Below are 15,980 nucleotides of genomic sequence, written 5' to 3' on the forward strand. Positions count from 1 at the left end.
AAGATATACGACAAAGAAAACAGTAAAAATTTTGATTTATTTTACAAAGTTTTTAATATATGAGGTATTTGAACACATACAGCATCCCAATGTGTATCAATGAAAAGGCCAGAAGTCTATCTTTCATAATCAGTTCACTTATAGGGGAAATAGATTTCAAATGTAAATTTTCGTTGCAATATAGAAATTATTACATTTTTGTTCAAAAGTTTGGTCCAAAGGCTCCGCCAAATATCATTATCATCCAAAGGTGTAGGCTAGTTATTTACGTTGTACCTCAACCATGGATGACGTAAAACATTATATCTGACCTACATTAGATGTAGTATTCTTTTAAAGTATACATTTTTCTGTGGACTTACGACCTTTTCGTACTCAAATTTTTACGTTTTCTGGACTTACGACCTTTTCCGACAAGCGCAAAACATATAGAAAAACGCGACATACTACCATTTCTTTGTATCATACGACGTGTTTTGACTTGTACTATCATCCGACGGAGCAGACGATATATGTTATAATCCGATTATAATTTTTTTGAAAAATAAACGGTTATGTCATTTTGCTTATGTCATGCACCCCAATATCTTGTTTTCAGTTAAACAACTGCTTGCAGTGACTTGAAAAAAATTTCAAAAGTTCTGAAAAATAAAAACTTTAACAACATGTTTATGTATTTCGAAACGAAACTGTGTGAGCATGGAACACACCCAAACTTTAGGTTTGCTTTTGCTTTAAAACAAAAAAAAAAAACACAAATTTGAAAAACGCTCGATGTTGGTAGTGTTTTTTACGAATTCATTTTCTAATAGACATACAAAAAACAGGCTGTAAAAGCTTATTGTGCGGAAGCTCCGTCCGTCTGTCTGGCTGGCTGGCCGTTTATATTCGATGATGGGTTATATCGGTCCACTCCTTCCGGTACCTACCCCACAAAACGTCGAAAATGTTGGGAAAATTTGTGTGCACGATAACTCCTGAATGGAATTACCGATTTGCTCTGTACTTTGTACATCGTGGAATTTCTACTAGACTTAGATGAGGTTCCAATATAGACCCAATCGGTCAACTCCTTCGGTTACCTCCCACACAAAATTTCGGAAAATTTCGGTTTAGAGCTTGCTCTCGAATCGCTTTGAATTTTGTTGTAGCAACTTCTATTCACTGTCCCCTATACGACGGTACAAGGTTCATCAGGGGCAAGTCCATACTTCCTGAGAAAATAGTCTGAAAGATGCAAAAAACCCCTATGATACCGTGTGTAGTGGTTGGAGCGCAAGATAATTCTCGAACGGATCTTCCGATTTGGTCCAAAATTTGGCGCTCGTAATATTTTACTCAAACTTATTTTATGTTCGAAGATAAGGCATATCGGTCCACTCCTCCACAAGAGTTCAAATATTTTCGGAAAAATTGTGCCCACGATAACTCTAAAAGGGAGTGACCGATGTGGTCCATACTTTACTCTGAAAGAAAATAACGTTGTATCAAAGAAATTTGTCATTGATTTTGAACCAACGTAAGCTTTCATTTTATTAATGAAGAGGTTTTATTGAGTTTCATCAAATAATTTTCATTATTTTTTCATAGTACTAATGTGAAAATTTCATAGAAATAATAGAATTGTAATTTCTAACTACTTTATTGCATTAAAAAGAAGTATCATTAATAATTGGGGAAATCTCATTGGAATAATGAAGAAACCGAATATTGTTATTTAATGAAACTTTTCATTTATTCAATGAAATTCTACGTTGGCTCAAAATCAATGAAACATTTTTCTTTATGTGTACACTCATCGTAATATAAATACCAGATATAGATCAGGTTCGAATATGGACTACATTTGTCCACTCCTTCGCGTACCTCCCACACAAAATTTCGGATAATTTCAATTTAAGACCTGCTCTTGAATCACTTTGATTTTTCATGATGCAACTTGCATCCGCTGCCTCAAATATAAAGCTAATAGTTTTTTCAAGTCCATACTTCATGACAAAATAAAGGTTAAAAACCTTCTATTCGAGGATCCCTAGTGGTCGTGTTTACATTGATATTGTGTTTTTCGTAGGCAAGTACATGCTTCCTGATATAATGATCCAAAACCTCTGAATTATATGGTGACCAAATGAAACGACAGATGGTCCCGATATTTATCGGGGGGAATGACACCCAAAATAAAATTCACTTCCAAAATGCCCATTCCTATAGGTAACTTCCCCGCAAAACTTTTGAGCTTCTATCCAAATCCATATTTTTTCGGTTCATACGCCCAAACTTTTGAAACCCCTTAAATATATAATTTATTAGGAAAAATGTGTATCAATTCACACAGGCTGATAGTATACATATTAGAGTTGTGCTTTCTAGTTCGTTTAGCTGATCGATCTTTTTAGTTCAGGTCTTTTGATTGAACTAGTTCGTTCTTTTAGTTCAGTAGTTCAGTTCCTCGTTCAGCAAGAACTTTGCAATAAAACTCTCTAAAATGTTGCACATTACCATATAGTTGACCGAAGATCCTATAAACTGTTGATAATGAATTGGGAGAGTGTTTTTCTCGTTGGTAGAGTATACCCAGGACAGTGTCACACAAGTTCTATTAAATTTTTTGAATTCTGGCTCATCAACTATGTGTAGCGCATGATGACCTTTTGCTACCATTTTGCCTATCAATTTCTTCAAGCTTTTTCATAGGAGGCCGTCTCCGGATTTTGAGAGCTTGTACTTGGCAATTCTACTCCAACCGCGTCAGATTCCATCACCAAAGGAATTTGATTATGATTTGCCTTCATGTGTCTACTTAAATTGCCAATGTACCCTCCAGCACTACTCAAGGATGTGGGGCAATACTTTCATGTCGCTCTTTTAGATTAATTTTCCTTAAAATGCATCCAAACTCCACTATATTTTCTGTTTTCAGACATATTATTTCTAAGAACAAATTTGCACTCTTCGATTGAGAAAAACTAGCAAAATGTAATTGTCTTACCCTGCGTTTACACATGACAGGACAGTTGAGTACATGTATTAATTGTCAAAAACCCAAAACTTGCCTGTGTGACGTAGGCGTCTAGACGACTGCAAAAACAGTTGTCAAATTATGAATGAAAATCGTCGATTTGTTTTTGTTTTCCTTTCACATATTTTATTTTTGTTCACGTTCTTTTGTTTTCAACACATTTCAAATATTATCTCACTTGTTTTACAAAGATGTCAAAAATTTGTTAAAAAAATTGTAATTTGTTAAAAAATTATGGACAGCTGACAAATGTATGTATGTGTTAGTAAATCAGAGATTGAAGACAAATTGTATGGTGCAAACGCCGGTTGAAACAGCAGACATTTCTTTCGTTTTTTTTACTGAACTATAAAGAACGACTTCGAGTGATCTAGTTCAGTCGTTCTTTGAGGTGAGTCGTTCAATTGAACTAGTTCGTTCGCGAACTACACAATTTTAATACATATAACTGTCGGCAAGGCCGACTGATCCTTTTTTACTTTTTTTCCAATATTTCGATTGGAACTCCAATCATCTTCAGGGAATTAAAGAAAGTTCGCTGACGATTAGACAACGACAACATTCTTTAATTCCTTACGTCAAGCATTATTCTGAACGCTTTGTTCTTTCGGAATAATAATTTCTTACATTGGCACAAAGAAAATTTTGTAGCTCTGAAAATTCTTCACAAGATTGATTTTTATGATATTTTCGTAGGTTTTACCGTTTTTGAGATATAGCAAATTGAGACAATGCACTGACTGTATCGCCTCCTTATACAACAACAACATTTTCTTAAGGCTCCTTTACATAGGACTCGCGGTTTACAAGCAAAATCATGAAAACCTAAAGAACCCCTAAAAGCGTGAATTTTAATCGCGATTTATTTGAAAATCACTCCGGCAATTTTTTGTTTCTTGATATTTCTCATCTATGAGCATTGTAGTTTCAGAATCTGCAAAAACTTCCAAGGTGTGAGCATCTTCCATTTAAATGTGGTTAAGACACACCGTGTTAAATGATATGATTGCGTAAGTCTGGAGTATTCCCCCAATGGCTTAACTTCATTATTACTCCCTAGTACAGAGAGTAATGCTTTTCAAAACGAACTAACAGTGTTGCAAAATTTTACTGATCGCTACCAATATCAAGATTTCATGAAAAACCGAACTCTTTAAGTATCGAGTATTCTCAAGTTAATGTGAGTGACACTCACTTTTCGGCTTTCCCAAAAAACACCAAAACAAAATATTTTGCAACATGCAACTAGCAACTAAGAATTCATCGAATTCTATAAGCTGAAATAACATCACCACAGTTGCCTGTGAATGATTGTTGTTGGAATTTTGTTTGAAATTCCCTTGCGCGTGCCATCCGCTGTTCTTGTTTGTTTTGTTTACTGTTTGAAGATTCAATCTCATTGATAGCTTAAGTCTGGAGTATTCCTCCATTGGCTTAACTTCATCATCACTCTCTATTACAGAGAGTAATGTTTACCAAACGCACCGACAGTCTGCAAAATTTACTAATCGCTACCAATATCATGATTTCATCCCGGCGAAGGGAATTATCAATTGGCTTTTCAGTTTTTGAAATAATGATTTTTCTAGTGAAAATCTGATCTCTTTAAGCATCGAGTATTCTCATGTTAATGGTTTCCCCAAAAAAAACAGAACAAAATACTTGCAAGCTGACAGCACACTTTAACTAAGAAATCATCGATTTCTGTAAGATGAAAAACATCAGCACAGTTACCCTCCTTTCGCCGGGATGAAATCATTATATTGGTAGCGATCAGCAAATGTTTCAGGTTTGTAAAAGAAAAGTAATTTAAGAGGAATTGTCACCACAAACCACTACACTACATGTTTCGCACTTGGTGAGGGTGCTCATCAAATGTATCTAACTATGCCTCTACCCTAAATTTTCCGTCTATATACCAAATTTAATGCTGGCGAATAATCGTTTTTCAAATATGAAAATTCATTCAACATTTGATTTTGTGCGCTCGATGTATTTCGGTAGTTTTAATAAGAATACATGTATTCTACATTTGTGTTGATTTAATAACGCTCGGGATTTTAATCATCAATTACATTGCATATGCGTTAAATAACTCGAATATTTCCTAATAATATTTCAAACGTAAATTGCATAATTTGACTGATTCACCAAACCGTATTGTAGTTATTTAATAATGTGTAAAGTACTTCGTACAACACGTTTGTTTATTCGTTTTCCTAATAGATACTTACCTACTACATACTTAATTATATCGAACTACCTTAATCCTATTTAATGATTGATTATTTTCATTATTCCATCAATTAACAGTATCGAGTTCGAATACTTCAGGAATGGAATGATTTTTGCCGCCAACGTAAAATACCCTGTTCAGAAAAGTTTTCGCTAGCAAACACATTGGGTAATCCGATGCAAATAAGAGCATGGTCATTAGGTGGTTTACCCGCAGATAATTTTTCAGTTGAAAACGCCATCATTGTTGCAAATTCCAGTCGTTATTCTCTGCTAATTGATCCTCAAGGTAAGTCCATTAACAAAATTATAATCACCACCAGTATCTATCTCTAAGGACCATTGATGCTCATTAAAATTTAAAATATTAAAACTCCACTAATGTTAATAACTCACTTACCCTTCTGTACACCATTATTTTTACAGTACAAGCCAATAAGTGGATTAAAAATATGGAAAAGAAGAACGATTTGAAAGTGATTAAGCAGAGCGATAGCAATTATATGCAAGTGCTTGAGTTGGCCATTACTTATGGTAATCCGGTATTGATTGAAAATGTTGGTAAGTTTTATTAGCTCAACTTGACGTTGAACGATGGTGTACTTTTGCCCGCATCATTTCCCATTTTAATGAACATTTTACTTTAGCCATTTCGCGTCTTATGGCTGTACTTTTGGTATTTGTTATGAGATTTTAAAAATTAGTAATGAACTTTAAGCTGTCGTTACAGTGCTTGATGAATGAAGGCAATAGCATAGCACAATGTGAAATGTGATTTCGAATTTATTTATCTATCACAGACATTCATAGACTCTTAGGAACTATACATTACCACTCCCATTCAACTGGATATGGAGCTTATGTATCATTTCATCCAATCATAATATCAAATAAAGCTATTTAATGGATAAAATATTGTCTATGTATATATGTATGTACATATGTATCTATGTATGAATAGGAATCTGCAATGAATTAGAGCTTTCGATGGAGAAATATTTGTGTCGATTTCTAAATTTGTCATGTTGAAAGCCATATTTATAAATAAATTTACCACGGTTTCCATTACGAAACTGACAATTGCCTGAATTGATATTGCTCAATGTAAATCTGAACGTAGTGGTTCAAGGATTCTAATTCACGTGATTACATAAGTCTGGAGTATTACCCCATGGCTTAGGTTTTTTGACACATAGTATATTTTTGGTGATAAGTGACCCCCATAAGTGTCGATTTTACAAAAAAGGTTCTAAATCACTTAGAAGGTTTGGCGTTTTTTTATTTGGAATGACAACTTCTATTTTGATATTCAAAATAGTCATGGTTAATCCCATAGTCGTTATTTTAATATTAAAAAAAAAACAAGTAAAACAAGTAAAAAGTCGTTAAGTTCGGCCGGGCCGAACTTTTTATACCCTCCACCATAAAATAGTCTTAATTAAAATGGAATAATTAGGGCCCTTTCACAATTTTAGGTGGAACAACTTTTCGACAATGGATAGAAGCCTACTGCCTCCCACTAATGCTTAATTTACACTGTGAACACAAATGTTGGGGCAGAGATAATTCCTTTTGCAGATGAAAGCCATTGGCGTGTGTATATTATAAACCCCGAAGGACAGATGCGCCGTGAGTCGAACTTCCGTGTTATGGCGTGATGAAGTTTTTGCAAGAGACCCTGTAAGCCATCATGAATTAGCATTATATCTTCGTTTGTTGTTTTTGTAGAGCACTTAAGCAACAGTGAACAAAGATATAACGATAATTCCTGATTGCCCACAGGGTCTCTAACAAAAATTTTATCACGCCATAACGCGGAAGTTCGACTCACGACGGATCAGTCCTTCGGGTTTCATAATATACTCACCAAGGCCTTTCTTCCCCAAGAGGAATTTTCCGTGCCCCAGATTTTTACCTCCATTCTGTTGCACAGTGTTATCTAATCTAATCTAAAAAATGTGTTCAGCTAGGTGAAAGGTACCACCTACGGGACTATATCAAAAAGTCAACCTATCTTTAAATTTTTTGGCGGAAAAATTTTTATAGCTGCAGGGAACTTCAAGTTGACGAATTTTAGTGAAGAAAGTTCGTGACCACTGAAAATTCCCGAAAATCGAGAGGTACAGTTATATGGGGAGATATACCAAAACATGGACCTATATTGACGATTATTTTTTAATAGACAAAATTGTAGCTAAAATTCTCAAAATACCGATCATTACAGCTAGTACGGTTAAAAATTGCAGCTAAAATTCTCAAAATACCGAAAATCGGGAGATACCGTTATATGGGGGCTATACCAAAACATGGACCTATGTTAACGATGTTTCGTTGGACATGTTTTATGACCACTGAGAACTTCAAATGTCAAATTACAGCTATTTCGGTTAAAAACTGTAGCTAAAATTCTCAAAATATCGAAAATCGGGAGGTACCGTTATATGGGGGCTATACCAAAACATGGACCTATGTTGTCGATGTTTGGTGGAGAAACATCTCCAACATGACCACTGAGAGCCACAAATGGCAAATTACAGCTAGTTCGGTTAAAAATTGTAGCTAAAATTCTCAAAATACCGAAAATCGGGAGGTACCGATATATGGGGGCTATAGCAAAACATGGACCTATGTTGACGATGTTTCGTGGAGATGTGTTATGACCACTGAGAACCTCAAATGTCGAATTACAGCTAGTTCGGTTAAAAATTGTAACTAAAATGCTCAAAATACCGAAAATCGGGAGGTACGGTTATAAGCGGGCCATACCAAAACATGGACCTATGTTGACGATGTTTGGTGGAGATATTTAATGACCGCTGAGAACTTCAAATATCAAATTGCAGATAGCTCGGTTACAAATTGTGGCTAAAATTCTCAAAATACCGAAAATCGGGAGGTACCGTTATATGGGGGCTATACCAAGGCATGGACCTATGTTGACAATGTTTGGTGGAGATATTTCATGACCACTGAGAACCACAAATGGCAAAGTACAGCTAGTTCGGTTAAAAATTGTCGCTAAAATTCTCAAAATACCGAAAATCGGGAGGTACCGATATATGGGGGCTATACCAAAACATGGACCTATGTTGACGAAGTTTCGTGGAGATATTTCATGACCACTGAGAACCTCAAATGTCAAATTGCAGATAGTTCGGTTAAAAATTGTGGCTAAAATTCTCAAAATACCGAAAATCGGGAGGTACCGTTATATGAGGACTATACCAAAACATGGACCTATGCCCATATCCTTTGGGATATAAGTTTGTTGATCACTAGGAACCCAAAGTGCCAAATTATAGCTAATTCGGTTTGCAAATGTGGCGAAGAACGTCAAAATACCTCAAATCCGGAGGTACCGTTATATGGGGGCTATACCAAATAGTGGACCGATATAGCCCATCTTCGAACTTGACCTGCCTATGGAAAAAATACCCTCGCGTGCAAAATTTCAGCACTCTATCTCAATTATTGCGGACGCTAGAGTGATTACAACAGACGGACAGACGGACATGGCTAGATCGTCTTAGAATTTTATCCTGATCAAGAATATATATACTTTATAGGGTCGCAAATGATTAGTTTGATGAGTTACAAACGGAATGACAAACTTAATATACCCTCCATACTATGGTGGAGGGTATAAAAAGTGTCAGTCGGCTTTGCCGACAGATATATACCCTCAGCCAATGTGAAGCGAAACTTTCACCTCCGGAATGTATTTAAGGTCTCTTCAGAATTTTGTGGCCCTTTTTGGGCATTTGAACTTTCCGACAAAAATGTTGATTAGGAATTAAGACACAAATGTTGAACTTTTGTAGAGCAGGTATCCCTAGAGAGGACCGATATGTGCCATTTTAGAAGTTAAACTCAATTTTGATAAAATATTTGGAGATCCAAAGTTTGGACCAAATTGGTTGCCCCATTCAAGTGATATCGTCCCAGCATTTTAGTGACATTTTTTTAAATATTGGTGAGAAGTACCGAAAGTTGTGGACCGGTATTGCCCAATAAACTAAGTTTGGATATAATATGACGTAGACCAAATGTTGGACAAATCGATTGAACAGTTCGAGAGATATCGTGCTCTCCGAACGCCACATATGGTGACATAGGCTTTTTTACACCTTTCGGGCTGTTTTCCCAAGAGATATGGACTTGCCCCTGAAAAAACTTTTACCGTTGTAATGGAGGTAGCGAATGGAAATCGCTTCAACGAAAATCAAAGTGATTCGAAAGAAGGGCTTAAAGTGAACTTATCCGTAATTTTGTGTGAAAAGTACCCGAAGGAGTGGACAAACATAGTCCATATTCGAACCGGATCTATATCTGGTAGATATATTAGGATGTGTAAAGTATGGACCAAATCGTTCACTCCCTTCAAGAGTTATCGTGCGAACAATTTTCCGACAATTTTTGAACTTTTGTGGGAGAGGTACCTGAAGGAGTGGACCGATATGGTTTATGCTCAACCTAAACTATGTTTGGGCTAAATATTACGAAGTCCAAATTTTGGACCAAATCGGTTGATCCGTTCGAGAAATGTCTTCGGCTCCAACCAATGCACACGGTATCATGGGGGGTTTTTGCATCTTTCAGGCTATTTTCTCAGGAATTATGGACTTGCGCCTAATGAGACATGTACCGTCGTAAGCGGGACAGTGAATACAAGTTGCTACAACAAAAATCAAAGAGATTCGCAAACAGGTTCTAAACTGAACTTTTTCGAAATTTTGTGTGGGAGGTACCTGCAGGAGGTACCGATTGAGTTCATACTAGAACCTCCTCTGAGTCTGGTAGAAATTACACGATGTGCAAAGTATGGACCTGATCGGTTACTCCCTTCAAGAGTTATAGTGCGCACAAATTTTCCGAACTTTTGTGGTTGAGGTACCGGAGGGAGTGGACCGGTATAACCTATCTTCGAACTTAAACTAAGTTTGGACAAAAAATTACGACAGCCAAATTTTGGACCAGCCAGACAGACGGACGGACATTGCTCAATCGGCTCCAAATTGTCTGAAACACATTTCGCCCAAACATACTTGGGGTCTAAAACCATTATTTCGATGATGCACATTTTGTCCGTATACTCGTAGGAGGGTATATACCCTCGTTAGCATAAATGGTGAGGGTATAGAAAAAACAATTTTTATTTATTTGAGGGAAAAAATTGGCGATGTTTGCCAAGGAGTAAAGCAGGGAAGACTAAAGACTATATATTGTTTATCAACAAGAAACTTTTAATACCCAAGTGTCAATAGCTGTCCAAAGAAACAAATTGTGGTATATTGCTGCAATAGGCAATTGCAGAGTTTTTCGTGTTGAAAAACAAGAAACAAGGGAAATGATGAGGATCTGTTGCGAGATCCGAAACTATAGTCTTCCCCGCCTTACCCCTTGGTATGCATCGCCAATTTCCCGCTAATAAATTAAAGTTGTTCTAATAAAATATTAAAACGACGACTGTGGCATTTAGCCAGACTATTTTGGAAAGCAAAATAGAAATATAAATAGTTCAAACCAAAAAATTGTTTTTCATTGACTACGGGTATGCTAATAATTTCATTACATGTTTGAACCAAAATCATCATGTTTAGTGCCTACGGAATTTTTTTGAGAATTTATTTTTCATTTCGCAGTGTTTTCACAAAAATATAATTTCAAAGTTTTTTGTGCGTGACCCTGTTTAATATTTAAATTTTATAATAGGCAAAATTTCATTCACTCTCCCAACAGGAAATCATTATTGACAAAAACTACCCTAATGTATATCTCTTATACCCTCCACCATAAGATGGGGGTATATTAAGTTTGTAACTATTCGAAAAAATCATTGTAGACCCCACAAACTATATATATTCTTGATCAGCTTGCAGTTCTACATCGATATAGCCATGTCCGTCTGTCCGTCTGTGGAAATCGTTCTAGGGTCCGAACGTATTGAAGTATGGGGATGAAATTTTGGTTAAAGCTATTGTATATACGTAGAACTTTTGGTATTAAAAGCGTGCTATATAGGTAAAATTTTTCGTATAGCACCCATACAAAGTGACGCGTCGTCGTTTTAAGGAATTTTTAAGATATTTGTCCCATTTGAACTAGAGTTGTGTAGTTCCGGAACGAACTAGTTCCAACGAACGATTCCGGACAAGGAACTATTGGAACTATATCCGGCTCTTGTATTTATATGGTTCCTTTCATTTATATAGTTCATTTTCTTCATTAAAGTCTACACTCACTTCGATCTTTCTCGCTCGCTTCATTCATCATTCAGATACGGTCCCATTGTAAAATAAAGGTAAATTAAATTCTTGTTAAATCGATACTATTTATTAATTTGTATGTCAATTCATCCTCCATAAGATGAAAACAAAGAGAAAGATTCGTTAACGAAGGAACGAAGGAAATAAAAAGAACGACGGAAGAGAAAGATCCATTGAACTATAGGTCTAGTATCTATTTGGAACGAAGGAAACAGAAAGATCGATGAAAGAGGAAGATTCATTGAATTATATCGCTCTCGGAACTATTTGGAACTAAGGAACTATATTAAGGAACTAGTTCCTTTTGGGAAAAGGAACTAGAGAGATCGAACCGCTCAAGGAACTAAATTGCCCAACTCTAATTTGAACACCGAATTGGTTGTAAGTTGGTATTTTGTGTCTCCAGAGGCTAAAAAACATTTCTACTAAAGTTTGTTTATATAGGTCCACGGTTTGGTAGAGTCCCCATATAACGCCCCATATATAGTACGCGTCACTTTAAGATACTTTGAATGTATTAGTCCCATTTGACCACAGAATCGGTTGTAAGTTTGTATTTTGTGTTTCCACAGGCTAAGAAATATTTGTACCATAAAATGTTTATATAGGTCCAGGTTTTGATATAGACCCCACAGGACGCTATCTCCCGATTTTCGGTATTTTGAAGGTTTGTATATTTGAGGTATAGGTCCACGCCTTCATTTAGCCCCCATAGGACGGTTCCTCCCAATTTTCGGTATTTAGAATGTTGTGGCCTCAATATTCCATCGAAATGGCTGAAATTTGGTGGTTAGTCTTCATTTGGGGTATAAAACATTCCATATGAAATTTGTCGGTATAGGTCACACGTCCTCATATAGTCCCCATAGGACGATATCTCCCAATTTTCGGTATTTTTGAAGGTTTTAGCCTTATTATTCCACCGAAGTGGCTGAAATTTGGTATTTAGTCTTTCAGAAATTTGTCGGTACAGGTCAACGTTTTGAAAGAACGGTACCTCCCGAGTGTCGGTATTTTGCAGCCTCATTATTTCACCACTTCGGTTATTTGGTATTTAATATTTTATGGGCTACAACAATTTCCGGTATAGGTCGACGTCCTCAAATACCCCAATAGGACCGCACCTTCCGATGGACGTATAAAATATTGCAGAAGAGAATTATCAGTATAAGCCCTTTTCTTCAAATAACGTCATAGAGGCGTACTTTCCGATTTTCCGATTTTAAGGATGTGTCATCAATATTCCATCGAAACGGATGAAATTTAATATTTAATCTCCTGCAATAAAAAATACACCAGTAGGACCGAACCTTCCGATATACGGCATTTTGAAAGTTGTGGCCTCAATATACCACCGATATGACAGAAATTCAGTATTTAAGTTGTCATGGGCGTATATAATATTGCAGAAGAGAATTATCAGTATAAGCCCTTTTCTTCAAATAACCTCATAGAGGCGTACTTTCCGATTTGCGGATGAAATCCATCCGTCGAAACGGATGAAATTTAATATTTAATCTCCTGCAATAAAAATAATTTTAGTACTTTCATAAACGAAATATAACTAATTGTTCCTGTTCACTTCAATACAGTTAGTGGTGGAGGGTATAAAAAGTTTGGCCCGGACGAACTTAACGGTTTTCTTACTTGTTTAATTCTGTAGGCCTATTCTGTAACCTTTTAACAATCAGACAAATTGTTTGCAGTAACGATTGTGCTATTCTGTAAAAATGTAGACAATTGACAATAAACTTGCAAAAGCTTTCAATTTTGAATGTATTCCTAATACAAAACATACACACAACTCAAAGACAAATCCAATGTCCCCCCCATACCAGTTGCTGATATTATTCGAATTTTCGGCACAACTTTCGAAAACGACTCGATATGTAACTGTGGATAAACATTGTTGTCTTGTGTTTGGCAACCTACCCATATGTTGTCTTCATCAACACCTATTGTTTATATTATACGTAGCATATATATCGAAATTATTTGAAAAAAGCGAGTGGGAATTTTACACAAACAACATAAAATTATTTTCTACGTATGATATAAACAATAAGTGTTGATAAAAACAACATATGGGTAGGTTGCCAAACACAAGACAGCAATGTTTATAACACTGTGCAACATTTTTAAAGTGATCTTGTGCAAACAATTCGAACTGAAGATTTTTTGAAAGTACGGGCCCAAACGACAATAAACCCTAGTTGGGTTTTGTTGTGTCAGATCCAGCTCGGATTTTATGGCCCCATCTAAACATTGTTAAATATTGAGTTTTTAAAGAAATTCGGGGCTATATCTCTGAAACCAATACGAATCTTCATCTGACCTCTGAAGCAAATTTGCAGGTAATTATAAGAATAAAATATTTGAAGAAATAATGGACTCGAAAAACTACATTTATTGCCTCAAATTTCAAAATATATGCAAAAATGTCACAATTTTTATACATTTCGCACCGTATCTCCAAAACCGTTAATTTTTTCTGAATATTTTCTTTTGGAAAAATATTCCCTGGAATGTAATTCACAACTCTTCAGAACATATCGTTTTTGTAAAATGTTTCTATCCTGTTGTTTTAAGTACATTTTTCAACGACGATTTAATAAAAATGTCGATAATGTAGTGAAATCCGAAATGCGAGAATAAACTGTTGGTGAGAACTGTGTTTGAAATACGTGTTGTAAAAGATATGATGCAAAATATCGTTGAAACAACATGAAGTAAGCATTTCAGATTTTCAGAATGTTCTAAAGAATTGTTGAGAACTTTATTTGGAAGATTTTTGCAAAAGGTTACTTGGTTCAACTCCCAATAGTTTAGCCAATACTGACCAGAATTTCAGCAATTATGTAAAATTTTCTATATTTTATAGATTTTGATGCCCTAGATGTAGTTTTTCTTACTAGTTTAGGGCTACAATATTGTTAAAGACAGCAAGGCCGATTTCCTATTCGTTTCTGAGATAAAGGCCTGATAAATGCAAACAAGTTTAGATTTAGCCCGGTTTAGATGAGGCCATAAAATCCGAACTGGATCTGACAGGGCAAAACCCTACTAGGGTTTTTATAGTCTAAATATGTACTTTCAAAAAATGCATACTAGAAGTTGTTTGCATTTCTAGTGTGGCATAGTGTAATCAACAGTTTCATATCGAGTCGCAAATTGTGATATAAATTAGAAATAAAAACGGAAAAGGTACATAACAGAAACATCAAAAAATCCACAAAAAATGTTTTTCGCCACTATCGTGGAAACTATCGTCATTCATTCCCTAATAATACTATTGCCGATATTCGAAATCGAAGGTTTTCCTGCCACAAACTGAGCGACGAACAAAATATCTGCAAAACTATCGAGAAACATTCGAAAACGATATCGTTTTCGATAGCAGTGGTATGGTGGGTATTGAACATTTTTGTCGAATTTTAAACTACGACAATTGGTGTGTCTTTTTACTTACTAATTGTTGCTGAAACATTTTTTTTCATCATCTTTTCCATTATACTACTGTCAAAATTTGCATCATTAGTAATAATTATTACAAATTATCACGTGAAAAGACACAGCTAATTTTGGTGTTGTTTCTGTAACGACATTTTTAAAAAAAGCTGTTACAATTTGTTTACAGCATATCAAGGTTGTTATTATGTTGTTAAAATACCTTTCTCAAAAAATAACAATAATACCGACAACTCTATTCATGGTAACCTACCACCCATTTTATTTCAACTTCCTACTCCATTTGAATATTATTGCCTTTTGATGGAAGCTCTTTTAATATTCTTTAATGATTTCACCGCTGATGAGAATGATGATGATGTGATGAAGATGATAAGAGTGTTTATATTGTTTTTATTATCATTTTTTGTTCATTTATTTATTGAAGCCCTTATTACTTCGTCTTCTTCTGGTTCTTTAAATGTTTTATGAAGTACTAGCAAAATGCCCGCTACTTCGTATGCGGAAAGGATATAAAAAACAAATAAACAATATATAATATGAAAAGGGCAAACACTGAAAATTTTGTTGCATTAATGCCAATTTTAATCAATATTTATTTTTATTTTAGTACTGTACACTTTAGTTAGATTTTCAAAAAGATCAGCCGTATCTCACCCTTACACATTAACAGCGAGATCAACGTTGCACACCAATACTCACAAAAAATACAGATTTCAGTCAAAAAAAAAAAAAAAAAAAAAAAAAAAAATGATTACAATTAAGTACTTTTCGTATACTTATGGCACGTATTTTGACGACATATCTCAACCAAACACTGGCATTAATACAAAATAATTACAATAATCGTAATCCCAAATCTCAAGATTCCAGCTGTATACGTTCGTCCAATTCCAAATTGTACCAAACTTAGTATCATTTCGTACTCTTCGTACCCATAAGTAAGACTTTCCAAAACTACCTCAATCCTTCACTTTAACAGTAATCTTAAT

The 15,980-nt window shown here is 35.3% G+C and overlaps 1 protein-coding gene across 1 annotated transcript in view; it reads left to right on the forward strand.

The window, feature by feature from the left end:
- Dnah3 (dynein heavy chain 3, axonemal) overlaps positions 1–15,980 on the forward strand; it is a 389,565-nt gene that overhangs the window by 179,627 nt on the left and 193,958 nt on the right. Inside the window, exons 19-20 of the mRNA XM_073981508.1 lie at positions 5,333–5,543; positions 5,681–5,815. Of these exons, the coding sequence (XP_073837609.1) occupies positions 5,333–5,543; positions 5,681–5,815 (346 nt within the window). The remainder of the gene's footprint in view (positions 1–5,332; positions 5,544–5,680; positions 5,816–15,980) is intronic.

The sequence above is a fragment of the Musca autumnalis genome, unplaced genomic scaffold, assembly GCF_047663935.1.
Source record: "Musca autumnalis isolate F117 unplaced genomic scaffold, ASM4766393v1 scaffold_4, whole genome shotgun sequence".
Classification (NCBI taxonomy): domain Eukaryota; kingdom Metazoa; phylum Arthropoda; class Insecta; order Diptera; family Muscidae; genus Musca; species Musca autumnalis.